The 20,185-nt window shown below is 56.4% G+C and overlaps 2 protein-coding genes across 6 annotated transcripts in view; both read right to left on the bottom strand.

Annotated features, from left to right (window-relative positions):
• The window catches only part of Fes (FES proto-oncogene, tyrosine kinase), a 16,779-nt gene extending 11,508 nt beyond the window's left edge, over window positions 1–5,271 (bottom strand). Inside the window, 10 exon segments of the mRNA XM_052713265.1 lie at window positions 169–252; window positions 376–562; window positions 657–779; window positions 921–1,040; window positions 1,120–1,257; window positions 1,706–1,889; window positions 2,112–2,208; window positions 4,087–4,260; window positions 4,390–4,611; window positions 5,130–5,271. Of these exon segments, the coding sequence (XP_052569225.1) occupies window positions 169–252; window positions 376–562; window positions 657–779; window positions 921–1,040; window positions 1,120–1,257; window positions 1,706–1,889; window positions 2,112–2,208; window positions 4,087–4,260; window positions 4,390–4,602 (1,320 nt within the window). The 5' untranslated portion in view covers window positions 4,603–4,611; window positions 5,130–5,271.
• Window positions 5,272–6,690: 1,419 nt separating this feature from the next.
• On the bottom strand, window positions 6,691–19,976 carry Furin (furin, paired basic amino acid cleaving enzyme). 5 transcript variants are annotated; one of them, XM_052711739.1, is made up of 17 exons: window positions 18,522–19,060; window positions 18,209–18,306; window positions 15,706–16,041; window positions 15,253–15,351; window positions 15,056–15,151; window positions 14,497–14,625; window positions 14,312–14,388; window positions 13,510–13,598; window positions 12,863–13,035; window positions 10,929–11,141; window positions 10,391–10,491; window positions 10,181–10,284; window positions 9,981–10,098; window positions 9,696–9,875; window positions 9,232–9,356; window positions 9,012–9,122; window positions 6,691–8,807 (listed from the first exon to the last, which is right to left on the bottom strand). In XM_052711739.1, the coding sequence occupies exons 3-17, from the start codon at window positions 15,880–15,882 to the stop codon at window positions 8,209–8,211; spliced, it is 2,391 nt and encodes a 796-aa protein (XP_052567699.1). In that variant the 5' UTR covers window positions 15,883–16,041; window positions 18,209–18,306; window positions 18,522–19,060; the 3' UTR covers window positions 6,691–8,208. The 5 variants fall into 5 exon arrangements, 4 of the variants coding, with proteins under 4 accessions (XP_052567699.1, XP_052567698.1, XP_052567701.1 ...); XM_052711738.1 differs by lacking the exons at window positions 18,209–18,306; window positions 18,522–19,060 and adding an exon at window positions 19,865–19,976; XM_052711741.1 differs by lacking the exons at window positions 18,209–18,306; window positions 18,522–19,060 and adding an exon at window positions 19,087–19,202.
• Between the last annotated feature and the right edge of the window lie 209 nt (window positions 19,977–20,185).

Here is a 20,185-nt window from a genome sequence, read left to right as displayed (position 1 = left end):
CAAGGAAGAAAAGGGATGCTCCCCTCCCCCCCACCCCCTGCCCCATGAAAGCAGTTTATGGGTAGGTCCTTCCATTTAGGGCGTGGAAGTCTGCGGAGCATGCCTGAGACTCCTGGCCTGGCCTAACTAGATGGGCAGAGGCAGAGGCTCAGCCTTCGTACTACTCACAGAGAACTTGGGGCGGAAGATTCCAGAGAAGTGGCTTTTAAGGATCTCCAGTGTGGGTGTCCTTCCCCCCTCTCGCTCCTGCTCCTGAGGCCAGGGACAGACGTCAGCGGGTGGCCAGGCTTAGGGAGGGGGAGGGTAAAAATGAGGAGCACAGCCCCTGCGGGGTAGGCTGGCAAGGGAGGGCAGGGTGGCGGCAGGGCATCTCACCGCGGAGGAGGTGGAATGGCGATCTTCCTGGAGGAGCGGTACAGCCGGGGGCTCGCCGGTGCCTAGCTGCTCCATCTTCTTCTGCAGCAGCTCCTGCTGGGCCTGGAGCTTGTCTTGGCTGCACAGCGCTACCTGTAACCCCTGTATTGCCTCTTGTAGCACCTGCCTCTTGCCCAGAAGCTGCACCCTGCAGCAGAGAGCAGAGAGGAACAACTCAGTCTGAAGTTTTGCCCGCACGGTGGAGGGGAGCCAGGAGGCTGCTGCAGGTGGGGCCTGCTCACCGCTCCCGGGGGTGGGTGTTCTGCTCCTCGTTTCTCAGCTGGCTCTGCAGCTGACTGACCATCTCCTGCCGGCTCAGCACCTCTCTGGTGGCCGCAGCCAGTTCATCCGTCACGGAGGTCAGCCTGCACCCAAGGACAGGAGAGTGAAAGCTGTGCCCGCCTCCCGCCGCCACATGCACCCCAACAAAGCCAACCTAGTCTGGCCACCTAGCTAAGGGTTCCCTGCCCACATCCACACACGTAGTCTGCCAAACTACCACACACGTGTGCTGCACGCTCTCCAACGTCAGCTCATTCAGCTGCAGCTCTCCAGGTTCCAGCTGTTCACCCTCTTCAAGAAGTGACTCATCGAAAGTGACACATGGTGGGACATCAGGGGTGGACCTGTGGGTGGACAAGGCCCTTCAGCGACTAGGTCAGAAGTCCTGGTGCCCAGAAGGTTCGGGGATAAGGGCTGGCTTACCCATACTGTCGAAGGAAGCCTAGGTACTCAAACTCAGGCTGGATACGGGCAGCAGCCGCAGCCAGCTCCCGGTGAATGGATGCCACATCGTCCTGCACCAGACTGCTAATCTCCAGGTATTCCTGCAGGATGTCCTTCCTGCATCCCCCACCCCATAGAACCATCGAGTCAGAGGGCCTCTGGCTGGGCAAGGAGGGCAACTCAGCCTAGGGCACGGGTTCAGCAGCAATGCTAGGTTAGAGGACTCGCCCCCCAACCCCGCCACCCCCCACCACACCACACACACCTCTGCTCATTTGCAAGTGAAATGACCTTAGGCAAATCATTTAAGGCCTCCTTGGCCTTCTGCTTCCTGGTAAGATTATAGGCACACAGGCGGTGGAAACACCGATCCACTGAGATTCTGTGGGCAGTGCCTGGCACCCAGGAAGTACTCGGAACTAGGTCCCCAATAAATACATAAGGCATTGATGTGCTGCTGACCCCAAGTCTGTATCTCCAGGCCTAGTACCCTCGCCCCCCGCCCCGGCCAGTTCCAGTCTTATGTTTTACTGTTGGTTAGGATGGAATGGGGCTGTGGGCTTACAGGATGCCCGCCATCTCCTCATGCAAGTCCTGCAGTGACTGCAGCAGACTGGGCAGCATGAATTGGTGGTAGTGCTGATGGTGCAGTTGTGCGGCCCTCACACCCAGGACGTAGCGGTTGTGGTGGGCAAAGAGCTTCCACAGGCTGCGCACATACTTGTCTTTGGCCTTGTCTCGATCCTTGTCTGTAAGAGGTGTGTGTGTTGGGGGAGGCACATCATGAGCATGCGCGCGCGCGCGCGCGCGCACACACACACACACACACACACACACACACACACACACATACACACACGCTCAGGGGGTTGACATTCCAGAGGCCCAAGCAGCAGCCCCACCCCCTGGGCACCAGCAGGCAGGTCTACTGGGCTGGGTTTTCTCCCTGCCAGGAAGGAAAGCTCCCAAACCTTTGCTGGCTTCCTGGTACTTGCGCCTGGCCTGGGCACTATCGCGAACCAGGGTCCGGTACTGGCTCTTTAGCTTTTCAATGTCCTGGCTGTGGGTCTGGAAGAAAAGGAGGTCAGTATGGGAGGCAGGTCCTCGAGTCTTGGGAGTCCTAGCTGAGGTAAAGCCTTGGAAGGGTTCTGCTACCCAGGCTGCCAGGCTGGCCAAACTCATCCTTCTGGAGGAGTCTGGAGACTTCTGGGGAAGCTGGCCCTTTAGGCCAGGGTCAGAGGAGCTGAGTTATAGACATGCTGCTGAAGGGACCAGGGAGGAATTTGGTACAGGCTCCAACTGCCTGGTGGCAGGTAGAGTTGGCCTCAGGTATGTGTATTCACTTGACTCCACAATCAGAAGCGCCCCAGGCTTGGCTTCCTGTTGTGTTGTTATGGTATTGAAATTCTTTTCCTTTTCCTGATCATGGTTTTTTTGGGTTTTTTTTGTTTTGTTTTTGAGGTAGGGTCTCACTCTAGTCCAGGTTTACCCAGAACTCACTCTGTAGCCCAGGCTGGCCTCAAACTTGTGGCAGTCCTATCTCTGGAGTGCTGGGATTACAGAGGTGAGCCATGACACTCAACTTCATATCGAATTATTATTATCTTAAAGATTTGTTTCATGTTATTTATGTGTGTATGTGTGCAGGAAGGCCCGCCCACCAAAGCCAGAAGGGGCTCTTAGATTCTTGGGACTAAAGTGATAGGTGTTTGTGAACTTTGGTTGATGGAGGTCCTGGGATCCGAACTCTGATCCTCTGAGCAAGCAGTAAGCACTCCTCACCACTAAGCTATCTCTCCAGCTCTTGAGAAACTATGCTTAGGTGTGTGTATGCATGTGTGAAGGTGTACATACGTTATAACGCACATGTAGAAGTCGGGGTAACTTGTAAGGGCTGGTTCTCTCCTTAACCCTGTGGATTCCAGGCACCAAACTCGGGCTGACAGTCTTGGCAGCAAGTGCCTTCACGTGCTGAGCCATCTCACGTTTGGTTTTTTGTTTCTTAGACAGGGTCCTGCTCTATGGCCCAGGATAACCCGCAACCTTCTTGCCTCTGTTGCCTGAGTGCAAGGGTTACAGGCCACTACACCTGGCTTGTGCGACTCTTCAACTTCCAACATTTGTATTTTGCATGGCGTCCTGCACAGCATGTTCTCGGTAATAGGAACACTAGGTGGCGGCCACAGACTGGAGTTCTCATCCCAGTTCTCTTGCTTGGGCGCTGGGACATAGTGTGCAAGCTTCATTTTGCTTCTAGGAACCTCAATTTCTCCATCTGCAACCGATTAAATTCCTAGGCTTGGCCAGTCTTAAAGGGCCAGCTAGTAAATATTTCGGGCATGTAGGCCATAGAGTCTCTGCAGAAATTACTCCATTCTGTCATTGAAACATAGAGGCCTAAGTGATGGGAGGGCAAATGAGCAGACCCTTGAATTGGAAGGGAGTTAGAAAGGAAGGTGGGCCACAAGGGGGTGCTGTGGGTCCATGGTAAGACCTAGCTCTGAGACGATGAAAGGGGTGTGGTGCCGGGAGGCTGAGCAGTGAATGGGAGACAAAGTACATACCCCCCAGCCCATAGCTGAAGAACTGCTGGAGTTCAGACCTAGGCAGGACTCTGCCTCCTCTGGGGCCCTGAGAGGAGCTACTCTAAGCCAAAGGCAGACTTGGCCACCCTAAGTCCCTCACCCCTGAGCTGCACTGATTTGAGCTCCTCTGAGGCAAGGGCTAGCCTCACCCCTTCTGGACTTCAGCACTCTGCTCAGGCACAGACAGTGCATGGACAGGCCCTGCAGCAGGTTAGCCTAAGCTGGGGGAGAAAAAGAGGAAGCTTCGGCAGGCCCAGGCCGGCCATCCTGGAGCCAGGCCTGTGGTCAGTGACTTCTGCTTCTGTAGGCATTCTTGTGCAACTCCTTGTTGGGACAGAGTCCTCCTCAGGGGCACACCTACCTTGGTGAGCTCCTGCTGCAGCTGCTGCCACTGCTCGTTGTAGGTTTTTCTCAGGTGCTGCCGCTCCCGGATCAGCACACTCAGCTTGCTCAAGGGCCCCGAGTTCAGATCTTCGGCATGTTGCCGCAACACCCGGCTCAGGTTCTCCGTCTGGCTTGTTATCTCTGCCCAGGACTGTGACACATTGTGGGATGGGGAAGCAGGAAGAACGTGACAACGGCCCTCAAGCCTGGACTCGCCGCCGCGTCTCCAACCCCACCTCTAAGGGTTTGGGGAGAAGACCGAACGTGAGTGGAAGCTCACCTGGCTGACATGGCTGTCGGGGCCGCTGCTCCAGCCCTGGCCTCCGCTGTCCTGCAGAGACATGTGGTGCAGCAGTCCCGCATACTCCCGGTCACTCTTGACCCTCTGGGCCATCCACTTCCTCATGCCCTCTAGTAATCGAAGCTCAGCTTCCTGCATCTGCTGCACTGCCCCGTGGCCCTGGGGGCTGCACAGCTCTGAAGAGAAGCCCATGATGGTGTCCTGGGGACAGAGACCGGGTCATTTAGTGGAGACCAAGCAGCAGCTGGAGATGGAGGGGCAGGAAAAAGAGGCCAAGGGCTAGGAAGGTCAAAGAGGGCTAGAGGCAGGCCATGGGTGGGGTCCTGCCCAGCAGAAAACCCAGTAGGTACAGACAGCAGCCTGCGCTGCGGACGGCCCTTGCCGCTTCCTGTGAGCCAGGCCAGGTCCCGGAGCCAGTGGTCCCTTTTCCAGGAACCAGACTGGAGATCCGTACTAGGGTCCGTCACCCACACTATTCCCGGATGTTTCCGGATCCTGCACCAGGGTCCTCAACAACGCTAAGTCTGCCGCACTGCAGGGTCAGGGAGCCACTGAAGGAATCCTGTCACTGGGCTCTCCTGCCCTTCCCAAAGCTCCTAGCCCCACCCCAACAGGTTTCAGGCTCCCAGAACATCTGCCTGGCCCCTTTCCGGTGCCCACCCATTGCCACCCCCTGCCCATGCCCCACGTAACCTCCTGGACCTTGAAGGTGGAGTTACCTTTTCGTGGGCAGCTGCTCCGGGGCAGGCGGCAGTGGACCAACTCAGGCCCAGAACCCAGGCAGCCCAGTTCCTGATTACCGCTTCCTCCTCCGTGGTTTCAGTTGCCCCAGGCCCCGGGGCGGGTCCACTACAGGGAAGGGGCGGGCTGGAGCTCACAGGCCCCCCTGCTCCCCACTCTGCATGCCCTGGGCTACAGCCTACAGAGGCAGCTCAGCCACGGAAACGGAAGGGAGGAGGAGGCCGGCAAAGAATGGTCATGCCTGTGCACCAGGCACTCCCAAGGGCCCTGCGATGACGTTCCGTGAACACCGGGAAGGAACCCAAAATGTGGGAGTGCACTGGAGGTGAGGCCCCGGGCAAGGAGCTGGGCCCAGTGGCACCCAGGGTGCGCAGAGTCTGGGGACAAATATGAGTCCGGCCAGAATGCTAAGGTGTCAGGGGGACACAGGGAAGGAAGGAAGCCCAGTCCTTGTCTGGATTCCCTAAGGGCAGCTCAGGCGCCAGCCTCTATTTGAATATAAAATTTCCAAATGAATACCCTAAGCAGAGGGCCTGCTTCTCACGCTCGGGTTCTAGCAGCACCATTTTATCTCTGTACCCAGGTAGGGCTTTCAGTCATAATGGAAGCCCGGGCCAACACAGGGTAGGACCGGTGAGAAATGTGCATGTTCCCAAGGGGGACTCAGGGGCCGTCAACTATGTAGTTCTAGTGTGCTTTCTTTCTGTCTCCGCCCCTCCCCCTTTTTAAGTCTCTCTCCCTCTCTCCCTCTCCCTCTTTCTCTCTCTCTCTCTCTCTCTCTCTCTCTCTCTCTCTCTCTCTCTCTCTCTCTCTCTCTCTCTCTCTCTCTCTCTCTGTAGACCAGGCTGACTCTACCTCCCAAGCTGTGATTAAAGGTGAGTGCCACCACACCCAGCTCTATTTCTGTGACAAACACCCTCATTAAAAGCAACTTGGGAAGCAGCGGGTTTATCTGACTTATGGACTAGAGTCCACTATTAAGGGAAGCCAGGGCTTACCCAGTAACCATGGGAGAGCACTGCCTGCTGGCTTGCTCAGCTTGCTTTTATGTATACCCCAGAACTCTTGGCCAGGGGTTCCCTGGGCCTTTCCACAGTCATTATTGAGAAAATGCTCCACAGACTTGCCCAGAGGCCAATCTGATGGAGGCAATTTCTCAGCTGAAGCTTCTCTTCCCAGATACTAGCTTGTGTCAAGGTGACACCCGCCCCCAACACACACACACACACCAAGCACACAAATCGTCTTGGTTCATTCAGGCTCCCCGTAGACCTCAGCTCTGTAGCTGGTGGCCAGGTCACTTCACTTGCCCTACCCTCTAGGCTCATCTCTAGCTGCTGACTTCTTACCCAGGAAGCTGGTGCACCTGCTTAGCACAGGAGGCCCCCAGCCCCCTTGGAGACATTTAAGCCTTCTGACTTAGGACCGTCTGCAGTCAAGACACCACTGAGCACCCCCCCACCCCCCACCCCCCCCCACCCCCGCTGACCACAGTGAAGGGTCCTGGGAAGGGCAACAGTAGTACACCAGAGACCAAGCTTGGTTTGCATAGTCTGCACGTTTAATCACTTTAAACCTCTAACATTATCTTGTGTCCATTAAATAGAACCAACAATACCAGGCCTGTTTAAATTACAAGGAAAAAAATCACTGTGCACCAACCCAGTATCTTACAAAACCAGCCGGGATGGCCACGAGGGGTGGGCAGGAGAAGAAGGGGCACCCCTGGGCAGGTCGGCTGGGTACCAGGAAGGGCTAGGGAAAAGAAAAAGGGGGTCCCAGGTGGGAGGGGACTGATTGTCCTACTGGGAGGGGCGCAAAAGGCACATCAGAAGAGGGGCTTGGGGGGCATCCTAGGCGATGCTTTCTCCACCAGGGCACAGTGTTAGAAAGGGCTTGGTGCTGCCACCTGCCCACCCCTGGCACCGGAGAGCCGGCGACCCATAAGCCCTTGGCACAACCCCATTTGAAACACAGATGTCAGTCTACCCCTCCTACCACGACCCTTTCCGAGAGCCCACCTGGCCAGCCTGCCTCTTCAGGACATGGGGCTTAGTTATTCCCTACTCCTCAGCAATGGGCTGCAGCCCCCATACCTCAGGCTGGGCAGCCATGGAAAGGGCAGGGTGGGCATGGGTGTGAGGAGGGGATGGTCCAGCTGCTACCCCCATTAAAAATACAAAAAAAAAAGTCAGCATCTAAAGTGAAATAATCACAAAGTGAGAATATATTCTCAAACAACTCCTGAGATCCCCACAGGGGAAAGCAGCATCGGGGGGAGGCGGGAGGAGCCGGATGGGCCACCATCCCTTCCCACCACCCACCCAGGGGCGCCGCCGCCGGTACTGAGTGCTAACAGCCCAGGCAGCCCCGGGCTCAGAAAACAGGGCCCTGGCAGGGGGCGGGGGAGGGTGCCATAGAGAGGATGGTCAGGACACCAGCTTAAGGCCCCCAGAGCTTTAGCCTGGCCCCCGCCAGCCTAGCTCAGCCTGGCTCCCAGCTGAAGTGAAGGCCTGGAGTGCAGAGGCAGGCTGAGAGCACGTAAGGATGGACGGACGGACTGGCACGCTGGAAAGGGCCTGCTTTGCTTTGGTCCCTCCTACAACTGCAGCTTCTGCGGAGGCTCATCCAGGAGCCAGAGAGGGGCAGGGGATGCAAAAGCCCTTGGAGAGGTGGCCGCCTTCTTCAGGTACCTCCTGGCCAGCCTCCCTGTTGCCTGGATGGGGACCATTATTGCTTTCTGAGGGGCAGGAAAGGGGCAGGGCTGGTCAAGGGCCCAGAGAAAGGCTGCCCCTTTTCACTCCGCAGGAACTCCAGATGGGCCTTGGAAGCTGCCCTAAAGATTTTACTCCTTTCTTCACGTGGAGGAGTGTGGGGGTGAGGCTCCGGGGGCCCCACCTCCGGCAAACAGGCAGGCCCAGGATGGGTAGAAAGCAGTGTCTGCCCCTCTTGCCTCCCAACTAGGGTCCAAACCCAGTCCCAAGATAAAAAAATACTTTGGTGAATTAAAAAGTGCCCAAGGAAGGGATCAATTTGATCGGGCGGGCAGTGGGCTCATCAAAGGGCGCTCTGGTCTTTGATAAAGGCGGTCCTCTCGCCCCGGCCCTCATCCTCTTCTGAGTCAGACGGGCACTCCTCCTGCCAGGCTTCGGGGGGCAGCCCCTTGTAGGAAACGAGGCCACGGTCCATGGTGTACACCTTCACTCCCCGGAAGCTGAAGCCGGAACGCAGCTGCAAGACCAGGAAGACGGTGCCGAAGACCAGCACAATGAAAACGCAGCTGAGGCCGGCCACCACCTCAGGCAGATGAGAGGGCAGCAGCCCGGTCTGTAGCCGGGGCTCCACCTCCACCTCCGGGTGGAGTGCGGGAGGCGGCTGTTGCTGCTGAGGTCGAGATTCTCGGCTGCTCTGGCTTTGCCTGGAGCAGGTTTGCTCCACAGGGTCCAGGGAGGCATGGCTGGGGCAGCTGAGGCAGTCTGTGGGAGCTGGGCCCTGGCATGTGGCACAAGAGGCGTGACAGGGGGTGCAGACGCTGGCACGGATGATCTCCACATCATTCTCGGTGCTGTAGTGTGTATCAAGGACTTGGGGTGTGAAGCCTGGTGGGCAGTGCTGGACACAGCTTTTCTGGTGCAGTGAGAAGCCTTCCTCGCACACTGCCGGCACAAGAGAGGAGGGTGAGCATCAGTCAGGTGGACTGTGGCCTCTAAGCCACTGACCAGGGTCCATGGTGGCTCTAGAGACCTACCCTCCCCAGAAGCCTTTTTCCTTTGGCTACCTGAAGGTCACTGTCCCCCGACTCCACTGTCCCAATCCCATTGCCCCCGACTTTCCCAGTCTCAACCACATCCACTACTGACCCACGCAGGCCTGGCTGGACGTGAGGGTTTTGCAGCCGCTGCTTTCGGGAGGTGCGGAGAGCCCCTCAGAGGCTGTGCCATATAGTACGAGAGTGAACTTGGTCAGCGTCCCTATTCCAGAGTTGATAAGAGACAAGGGTAAGGGTGTGAGTACCCTACCAACATCCTCGAGCCCACCAGCTCCTCTTCCCCTCCTCCACTCTCCAAGTGCCTCCAATACCATAGTTGTTGGCTTCGCTGGTATTTTCAATCTCTAGGACCCATTCGCCAGAGGGGTCCTCATCCCAGGAATGAGTGGTCATGAAAGCCCAGTCATTAAACCCATCAGCGGAGTAGTCATGGGGTCTGGAGGAAGAGAGTTCCATGTAGCCATCTGAGGTCTAGAGGGGGACACCTGGCCCATGACATATGGGACGAACGCCATTCTCCCCATGTGGCAACCTCATAGACTGGAAATGCTTTTCAGGAAGGCTGTTTCCCAGATGTTCTTAACCAGGGGACTATTTCACAAGGGGACACACACAGCTGGCATGGTAAATGAGTCTAAGGCAAGGATTCCTGTGATGAGGTCGTCCCAAAGGGCCTGGCTGTCCCTCCCCAAGTGTCACTGACGTTAGCTAGTCTTGGAGATAAAATGACAGAATGAACTGGGAAATAGGAGTGCAAAGGGAACATGGGGAGCACCTGGGAGCCAGTAAGGTGGAACGGGTGCCCAAGGGGCTGATAAGGTGGATGGCCAGGTCCCCACGGCGATTGTAAGACAAGGTGAGCCGAGCCTGAGCATGTTCCAGCCGGGTGATGTGGTTGGGCTCGCCTAGGCACGCCGTCACCGACTTGCGCACCTCTAGCCGTTTGCCAATGTCCCTGTGCAGAAAGCACCATGGGAGTCAGCAGGCCAGCAGTGACCAGCGGGCGCCCCAGGAGCTCTCAGGCCCCATTTGCTCCCTCCCCCTCAGGGCCAGTCTTTACTTGGGTTCCACTAGGATGTCAATGATGCACTTCCGCTGGGGGGCCACTGTTGTCCAGTTCTGGGCCAGGGCCACCATGGCACCTGCATCCAACAGTCCGTAGCCATAGGAATGGCTCACTGTGGAGGCAGGGAAGGGTCAGCAGGGAGAAGAGCCCCCGTCCTACCTCAGAGCCTAAACCTCTGGGTCAGCATGCCCTACCTTTCCGGCCCACACCATTGGTGGCCCAGTCATTAGCATTGAGGTGGGCTGGCTTTGAGGTCTGAACCACCAGGTGCTGCATGTCTCGCCAGGTGAGGTTCTTACTGAAAAGGAGAAAAGGCTGGGATGAGGCTTCTTGGAACATGGCTGGAGAAAAGAGCTTCTTTACAGGGAGCGCAGCTGGGCACAGGCGGCTGCTCGCCCACTTACTTGGCCTCCAGGGTGAGAGCAATGATGCCAGCCGCCAATGGGGCAGAAGCCGAGGTGCCAGTGTGAGACTCTGTGCACTTCTGCCTCAAGTCAGTTGTCACCTGCCAGGGACAATGTGTTGAGACCACGATGGATGTGGGGTGCCTGTCCTTCTGTCTCTAGGTCCTGGGGACCCCACATGGCCTGGTGAATTAGTCAAGACACTTGGGTCGCAGCTTCTACCTAGCTAACATGCATAGCCCCTTCTAGGGCCAAGTTTCTCAAGGAGTAAGGTGGTTCAATTAGAGGTTGGAGTACAAGGGATGTTTTCAGGGAGACTCTGTACTTCTCAGGGCTTCAGAGATGGTTCTGCAGCCCTCAAGAAGGTTCTGCAGCCCCCAAGAATCTAGGAGGACTCCCCAGCTCACAGTACACATTCCATAAGGCCTAAGCTGCTCTTCTCCGGCCACGCAGGGACGAGAGCAGATGAGGTCTAACGGGGCCTGAGCAGAGAACAAGAAGCCTCCCCTCCCAGCCCCCAGCCCCAGGTAAGACTCACAATCTGCTTCTCGTTCTGGTTGCCACTGCTGTAGGTGGTTGCCAGCGTGGAGGAGCAGGCCTCACTGTACCAGGGCACATTGCCAAACTGTGTGGCGCTGCTGATGGACAGTGTGTAGATGCTGTTGGTGTAGCCGTCACAGTTACAGCTGTCGTGTTCCCGGCCCCCGTTCCCCGAGGCCCAGACAAAGATGGAGCCCAGCCCTCCGCGACCCTGTGAACAAAGTGGGCTGGGGTTACTCACGATGGGGCACGAGTTCGGGGGGAACGGGGTATGGAGGTACAGAAGGAAGATGCTATAGCAGCCCGGGAAGGTGGGAGCCTCCATCTCTGGAGACTCTGAGCTTGCTTCTTAGATCTCCCAGACTAGGTTACCACCAAAATGCTTTGAGTGGCGATCCCCACAGGATGGGGTAATGGATGGTTCTTGTTCTTTGTTTTGTTTTGTTTATCTATGTCTTAAACTAAAAAAATTACTCTATGTGCATGGTCATGCATGCCATGGTTACCCATGTGGTGGTCAGAGGATGACTGTGTGGAGTGGGTTTTCTCCTTCCACATTTATATGGGTACTGGGGCTTGAACTCAGGCCATCAAGCTGTGTGCAGATGCTTTCCTTGTCAAGCCATCTCTCTTAGACCCCTGTTGCTCATTAGCTGTGGTGGTGCTGAGATCAAACCCATGGCAGAGGACCTGCCGAACACATGTAATGCCTAGGCTCAATATAACATTGACAATCTTTGCCCCAATTAAAAGAAAAAAAGGAATCAGGGCTAGAGAAACAGCTCAACAGTCACGGCACTTGCTGCTCTTGCAGAAGACCTGGGTTTGAGTCTCAGCACTCATGTGGTGGCTCACAACCATCCATAATCCCAGTTCCAGGGAATCCAACAGGCATGCATGTGGTGCACATACATGCAAACCATTAAAACATTTACACACATAACATAAAAATAAATAAAATTAAAAAAAAAACAGGATCTTATTCAAAGGTACATTGTCAGTCTCCAACTCCTTAATGTTTTAATAACATTTAGTTTAAAAAAATTTTTTTAATGTGCATTGGTGTTTTGTCTGCATAAATATCTGTGCCAGGCTGCCAGATCTCCTGGAATTGGAGTTACAGACAGTTGTGAGCCGCCATGTGGGTGCTGAGAATTGAACCCTGGTCCTCTGGAAGAGCAGCCAGTGCTCTTGAGAACATACGGAGCCATCTCTCCAACCCATAAAATTTATTTTTATTATTTAAAATTTTATCTTTATTTGTTTTACCTGTATGTATGCACATGTACTACATGTGTGTCTGGTGCCCTCAGAGGCCAGAAGAGGGCATCAGATCCCTGGAACTGGAGTTACAGACAGTTGGGAACCTCCACGTGGGCTATCTGCAGAGCAGCCAGTGTTCCTAACCACTGGGACAGCTCTCCAGCCTCCGTCTCGGTTCATTTGACCTCCTGTGTCACTATTAAAATTAAACACAAGAGCCAGGCATGGTGGTGCACACCTGAGATCCCAACAGGCAAGAATCTGAAGCAACAGACTCAGGAGTTCGAGGCTAGCTTGGGTTACACGGTTACATGGCACATTCCGGGCCAGTTTAAACCACATAGGAAGACCTCATCTAAAAAACAAGGGCCAAGGAGCACACGCCTTCAATCCCAGTACTGCAGAGGCAGGTGAGCTCTGTGAGTTCAAGGCCAGCCTGGTCTACAGAGTGAGTTCCAGGACAGACAAGGCTGTTACACAGTGAAACTCTGTCTTGGAAAACCAAAAAAGGAAAGGAAAGAAAAGAAGGAAGGAAGGACGGGAGAAAGAAAAGGAAAAATGGAAAACAAAACCAGACTATCTAAAATAGAAAAATAAGGAAGAGAGGAAATGGAGAAGACAGAACTCAGCCAGCCTGATTTCCAGGGCTCGCACCGGACCCCACTTCACCTGGCTAACTCCCCGAAAGAAGGCCTCCTCAGCAAGACGGGCTGGCCCATCCACGGTCTTCCCATCGTCCTCCGGGCCCCAGCTGGCGCTGTAGATGTGGATGTGGTTGGGGTTCAAGCCCAGCGAGCGAGCCTCTACTGCGTCAGTCACCTCGCCGTCCAACATGCGCACCCCTGGCCGCAGAGTGGGTGGGAAAAGGGGTGCTGCGTGGGTCCAGCTGCCAGGGGCACCCTAGGCACAGGCCCAGCCTGAACCCCAGGGAGGAGCAAGAAAGAGGAGAGGCCAGTGCTGGGAAACCCAAAGCCCCATCCACTGTCTATCCTTTCACAAACAAGACACAAAGAAAAGGAAAGAGGTTATGACTTTCTCCCCAAGCCTACACACTCTTCACTACAAAGAGCCTTGGGCCTCGGAGGAGCAAGGGACCAGGCTGTGCTATGATAAGGGGGACTTCGGTTAAAAGGCTCCCACCCCACTCTCCCATGCCACCAGCACTGGGACTCCAGCTTTGCCATTTGCTTAGGACCTTCCACAGACTAGCACGCTGCCAAAAGATCCATGGTGGAAGGTGGCGGGTGGGCAGGGAAAACTTCCAAGAGAGGTCCCCCCACCTTCAGTGTGGACCCAGGGCCAAGGCTCATACCCACCTCCAATCCGGGCGTTGTAAGCCACGCCCACACCACAGACGCCATTGTTGGCCACTGCTGCCACTTCCCCGGCACACCGAGTGCCGTGCCTGCCAGGGTAAAGAGCACGGCATGAGTGGGGTGGACAGAGTGCGGCAGACACAGCTCGAGGACTGGGGGGTCAGAAAGGACCTGGGGCCACTCCATCACCCCTGTGTGCACACACTTCCCTGTGGGGCCTGCAGTTCTCTTTGCTCTAATCAAAACGTCCCTGGGATCCAGGTGTGGTGGATCTCTGAGTTTGAGGCCAGCCTGGTCTACAGCACAAGTTCCATGACAGCCAGGGCTACATCTGGAAACTGTCTCAAAAGACCAAAACCAAAACTCCCTTGGGGAACCAGGATTATAAACAAGACTCAGTTGTGGGTTTTTTGTTAGTTTGTTTTTTTTAGAGACAACGTTTGTCTGTGTAGCCTTGGCTGTCCTGGAACTCGCTCTGTAGACCAGGCTGGCCTGGAATTCACAGAGATCCGCCTGCCTCTGCCTCCTGAGTGCTGGGATTAAAGGCGTGCATCACCATTGCCTGTCTTGTTGTTTGAGATAAGGTCTCCTGGCTGGCCTGGAACTCACTATGTAGACCAGGCCTCAAATTCATGGAGATCTGCTAACATCTCCCTCCCAAGTGCTGGTTAGATTAAAGGAGTATGCCACCATGCCCAGAAGACTTCAGTTTTTAGGTGGGACACGTGACATCAGACTGACCCTTGTGTCCTTAATGGACAAGAGGAAGAGGCTCAGCGGCCAAGAGTTCAACATTGCTCACCTGTTGTCGTTCATCTGTGTATACCGAGGCTGTGGGTCAGGGTCCTGGTCATTGACATCAAAACTGGCTCCAGGATCCTGTAAGAACACAGCCGTCATCAGGAGCGGCCTAACCACAGCGAGGTAACACAACAGTCCCTAGAGGCCCCTCCCCGGGCATCACCAGCACCCTCCTCCATTCCTCACATAATTGCCTGCCAAGTCAGGATGGTTCTTCTCGATTCCGTCGTCCAGGATGGAGACCACGATGCCGTGACCTGTGAAGCCTTGGGCCCAAGCTTCCTTCACATTGAGGTCTCGCTGAGTGACACCAGACTGCAGAGACAAGCAGGCCATCAACGGAGAACCCACTCCACCCCGAAACCTCCATCTCCATCATCCCAGCTCTTAAAATGCCACTACTGGCTTCCACTGGGAATGTAGATTCTGGGAAGGCAGGATGGACTAGAGTGGTGGTTCTCAACCTGTGGGTCATGACCCCCCAGCAACCCTCTATCTCCAAAAATATTTACATTACGATTCATAACAGTAGCAAAATTACAGTTATGATGTAGCAACGAAAATAATGTTATGGTTGGGGGTCAGCACAACGTGAGGAACTGTATTAAAGGGTCGTAGCATCAGAAAGGTTGGGAATCACTGGGTTAACGGCAGAAAAGAGAGAGGAAGAACCAGAAGCCTCAGAGTGAGGCTCATCAGCACCTCGCAGTGGTGGGGAGAGGACCAGAGCCCCAGAGGTGCATACCAGGTACCACTGCTGGGGGAACTTGGGGTCTGTGGGCTCCTGATACACGTCCCTCTTGGTCCTTCGCTTCGCTACCTGCTGCTCCAGCCACTTTACCTAGGAATGACACAGATGGTGGGGGTGTGTATGGGGGCGCGCAGTGGTGGGGGGCTTAGAAGAGAAGGGGTGGCAGCCAGAAGGGCCAGGGCCATACTTACTTGGGGCTCCCGCTGTAGCCGGCTGTGCCGCAGGCGGTGAGGCGACAGGGACCGCTTTGTCACTGCTCTGTGCCAGAAGTGGTAATAGTCACCGAAGATCTGCAACAAAGCAGTGAGACCGAGATGGGCCTTCCATCTGCCAGGCCCTGGGGGAGGCAGAGAAGGGGGCGGACCAGGCTGCTGGGGAGGCTCACAAAGTGGGGGGGGGGGGGCATCTGTTCTCTGCTTACGACCACGAGAGCATGCAGGGGTAGAGGGGGCGCCCTCACTGAGATGAAGGTCCACCAACAGGACAATGCCGCAGACCCCAGCCCAGCCACCCAGAACCTGCCTCTTGCCCAGATGCCCTGGAAGACAAACTGCTTTGTAGTGCCAACGCCCCCGCCCTCCCCCTCCCCACCAGGGGGCAATGTTACACCAAAGTTACACCAACAGGCCAGGTCAGCAACCTACCGGGCCCAGGTTGTGGAACCCATGCTTCTGGGCCACGCTGTCAGCCACGGCCGGGCCTCCAGAGATGTGCACAGCCCAGGTGTTGGTGAAGACCTTTTGGGCACCAGCATCAGCTGCTAGCAGGACCAAGGCTCCTGCTGCTGCTACCACCCATAGCAACCAGGGCCTCAGCTCCATGGGGGGGCAGATGACTGGGACCCCGGAGCTCCCGTCTCCCTGGCCTGGTCACAGGGCCTTGGCTGCCACGTGCCTGCTCACTGCCGGGGGGCCGAAGCTGACTGGCGGGGGCATGGGGCCGAGATGGGCAGGGCTGGGGGGACAGGATGAGGGCCGGCTCTGAGGGAGCAAGAGGAAAAAAGGAGGAAGAGTCAGTCTGTTCTCATCACACACTAATACTGCTGTTCCTGTCTTCAAGCTTACTCAGGGCCTAAGAGGAGTTTCAGGGGAGGTGGACAAAACAAACACCTGAGGGCTGGGAGGATGGCTCAGTAGGACCGTTCTACTGCCCAAGCAGGAGGACCTGAGTTTGGAGTCCCAGGACCCACATCAAAAGGAAGACTTGGCAGCCTGCACCCCGAACTCCAGCACTGGGGGCAGGGCAGAGACACAAGAACCCCTGGGGCTTGCTGGCTGGCCAAACTACCCAGATTCACAAGCTGCAGGCTTGGGAAGGGACCCCGTCACAAAACAAAACAAACACCAAACCAAACCAAACCAAACAACAACAAAAAACCCAAAAACCAGAAACAGTGGTCAGGGCTGGAGAGAGGACGGCTCAGTGGTTAAGAGCACGCACACACAGCTCCTGTGGAGGAGCAGCATTCTGGCCCCAGCACCTGCATTGGACGGTTCACAACTGCTTATAACTCCAGTTCCAAGGGATACAACACCCCCCCAAGCCTCACCACACACACACACACACACACACACACACACTCCACAAACCCCCACGCTGTCTCTCGAAGAATCCAGCCCCTACCCCTAGAGGTCAGCCCCAACAGGCACATGGACCCACCATCTCCTTTCACAAGCATTTCTCCATTAAGAATACAAGCAGGGCTTGAGTCATTCAAAACAAAAAAAAACAAACAATAACCAAAGAAAGAAAGATACATTAGAAAATGGCATGTACACACGATTCCATTTTGTTTTCTTAAAACTATACATGTATATTTATACATAACCAAAACAAAATCTGGAAGGACACACACTAAAATGTTAACAATGGCTCCTTGGAGATGGTGAGAATTATGAGTAGCAACTGCTACTTTTTCTCTTTGTGTGTTCTCATAATACCTAGGTATATTTTATAAAAGAATAATGTTAGCTCTTAAAAAAATCAAAGGTCTACCCAGCTCATTAGGGTATCCTGGTTCAGCAGAAACAGTTAGCTGTAGAGAGTTGTTTGAAAAGACTCACAGTCCCTGTGAGGAAAAGAGTGGGTGACTTAGGTTGGGAGGGAGGCTGGGAAACCACGCTCTGAGCACAAGGGATTCCTGAGGCTTCACCCCTCTCCAGGACTGAGATGACAGCCATCTTTACAGGCAGGCCCCAGAGCTACCCCCTCCCTTGTTCCAGACCCACCACCTTGCGTAATCTGAGCCTGGCAGCCAGGGCAAATGCTGACTGCTGAGCCAGGAGCACCAAGGTGAGGCTGAATCAATAGTCCTGAGCGTTGTTTTTCTTCCTTCAGCAAACAGCCGGTAAGACCTCTCTACCAGGGGCCACATAACTGTCCCCATAAGAGGCCTCTGACTAGCCACAACCCAAGCTCCTGAGGTAGGTGGAAGCTAGGAGAGGTTCCAGAGGCTGCTGGGGTACCCTGTCTCTGTGGCAAGCTTCTGTGTCTGCCCAAGGATCCTGATGGCTCTGCCATTCCCCTGTCCCAGCCCCAGAGGCGGCCATTCAGCCAGACGGTGAAACGAAGGTACCTCGGCACACGCTGCCGGGGAGCTGGACAGATGTGCTTGCCTCTGGAAACTCCTTGATTCTCCAGGAGCTACAACAGGCCTCCCTAGCCCCTGCATCTCACCCTACAGGCTGAGGGGACTCCACACACAATTCCTGGAGTATTTTCAGTTTACACCAAAATAACCTGACAGCTGATGGCAAGAGACATCCACGGTGCAGAATCCATGCCCGAAGGGCAGAGTCCAAAGGGCTCCAAAGACATGCCTGGGAGTTGCAGCTCCGTATCCCCTTGGGAGATAAAGCCACTGTGTATATGACTGATCAGGTGCTCCCCTGCTAAGGAGTAAGGGAACTCCAAGCCCCCATTTAAGAAGACGAGGGGCTAAGAGGCAAAATCGTATGGAAACAGGGCCTGTTCTCCTGCCACATCTAAAACCTTTTGAGTTTAAACATCAGGCAGACTCCCTGCCCAGAGTCGTAAGACCTGCCTACAGAATCCAAATTATGGCTGGGTCTAGCCCAGGTTCCGGCAAACTGCAGATGGAGCCACAACTGCCTGGCGTTAAAGGTGATTAACCAACTATTTAATTACCTTGCAGCACTCCAAAAGCAAGCAATCCAGCTTCAGGCACAACGGGATCCCCCACCCCCAAGAAAGGTGATCTGCCTCCCTCCACCAAGTGTCCTCACCTATGGCAAGAGTAGGATATGGATTCCAGACATCAGACAGCCCTGCCTCATCATCTGACACAGAGGGAGGCCCACTCCCCCAACACACACACACACACACACACACACACACACACACACACACACACACACACACACACACACACACACGACCAGTAGCTGAGAACAATGAATGAACAGGCTGCTCCCCACCCCCATCCCAGACTCTGACTCACCCTCTGGGTCCCAGTTGTCTCAAACCAGGAGGCTGGATGTATTTCTAGCCTCTCTGGGTCAGTCTTGTCCAGCACTCAGCTCTGGGCCTGGCTACAGACTGAGCTATGGTGCTGTTCCCAGCTGTTGTCCTGGGCAAAGTCTTTCTCCCTCCCTAGAACCTGCCAACAGAGACAACCACCCCAGGTATCAGAACTTCACCTGCCACCAGGTGTGGCTGCTGTTTCCTGGGACCTGGAGACCTGGCTGAGACAGCCACAGAGCAAGTCACTGAAGACTGCTGGGAAACCCAATCAGGTCTCTCTTTCCAGCAGAGGACCCAAGGCCCGTCCTGTTACAGGCATACAGACACTCCTGAAATTCTAACTCCTAGTCCCGACTCAACTACCGTTCCCTGCGGGATCTTACACAAGTCATTTCCTCTTTCTGGGCCTCAGTTTCCTTGGTGGTTAAAAACTACTAAGGCAGCGGTTTATCAAACTTTTTTTTTTTAAAAAAAACCAACGAATCCTCTTTTTAAAAATGTGAATTTTAGATAGAAGCCCGATACAGGAAACAAACACACACCGAATCTGCTTGCCCACTCTCCTCGGCTGTGTCCACACCTGGCCAGCAGCCACAGGCCCTCCCTGGGCCACATCACCTGCGTTGCCTTGGTACCTCCCAAGTCAGAGAGAATCCCAGCGCTCCAGAGAGATGAAAGTCGGCTTCCCCCAGGCGCAAGGACCAGGGCCGGTGGGAAAGGAGGCACTGACCCGACTGCTGTCTGCCGTCAGACCTGTCTGGCAAGCAGGCCGCCCCTCGATCAGCCAGGCACCCGATGGGGGCAGCAGGGGCCTCGGCCAGGCCTCGGCAGGAGGCCACCCGGATCTCCCCAAGCCGGCCTGCGCGCGCCCGCGGATCCCGCCCCCGACTGCTCCGGCCGCACAGGTGTGCGGGGCGCCCGGGGACCCCGCGTCCTCCCAGAAGCGCGTCCCGTGGGGGCACAGGCCCGAGCCGCCGGGGCCCCGGAGGACGGCGGGCAGGCGGGCAGGCGTGAGCACCCAGCGCCCGCGGAATGCTCTGCCCAGCCCGCCCCAGCAGGGGCCCCGCCGGCGTTTCCTGAGGTCAGAGGGCTCGCCCTGGCCCCAGCGGAAAAGTACCGGCGCGGGCCCAAGCCCCGCGCTCAGGTGGGCTGCTCCGCTCCCGTCCTCCCACCGCGGCGGCCGGGAACCCGCGGCCAGAGCCCGGCGGCCGCCGAGGCCCGGGGCTGCGCCGCCCGGTTCCACGCTCCCCCGCCCGCTCCGGGCCCGGCTCCGCGGCGCGCCGCCTTCCCGGCCCCGGGCCGCGCGCCCTCGCCGCTTACCCTGGGGAGCCAGGCGGGGAAACTTTTCCGGCCGAGCGCCGCGGCTGCTCGGGCACCCCCTCGGCCGAGCGCAGAGCCCGGCGGCGGCGGCGGGGGCCTGGCTCGGGCGGTCCCCGCGCCCGGCAGCGGCGTCACGGCGCGCAGGCGGGGAGGCGCGGCGGCGCGGCCTCCGCCCGGCCGGCGACCAGGGCAAGGCTCGGCCTGGGCTCGGGCGCGGGCGGGGGCAGCGGCCCGGCCGCGGCGGCGCGGCTTGTTTACTCGGGCCGCTGTCACGGCGGCGGCGGCGGCGGCGGCGGCGGCGGCCCCGGCTCCTCCTCCTCC

The sequence above is a fragment of the Peromyscus californicus genome, unplaced genomic scaffold (genome assembly GCF_007827085.1).
Source record: "Peromyscus californicus insignis strain IS unplaced genomic scaffold, ASM782708v3 Scaffold_4__1_contigs__length_199733344, whole genome shotgun sequence".
Lineage (NCBI taxonomy): Eukaryota > Metazoa > Chordata > Mammalia > Rodentia > Cricetidae > Peromyscus > Peromyscus californicus.
The sequence above is the reverse complement of the archived record's forward strand: the minus strand, read 5'-3'. Positions and strand labels throughout refer to the sequence as shown.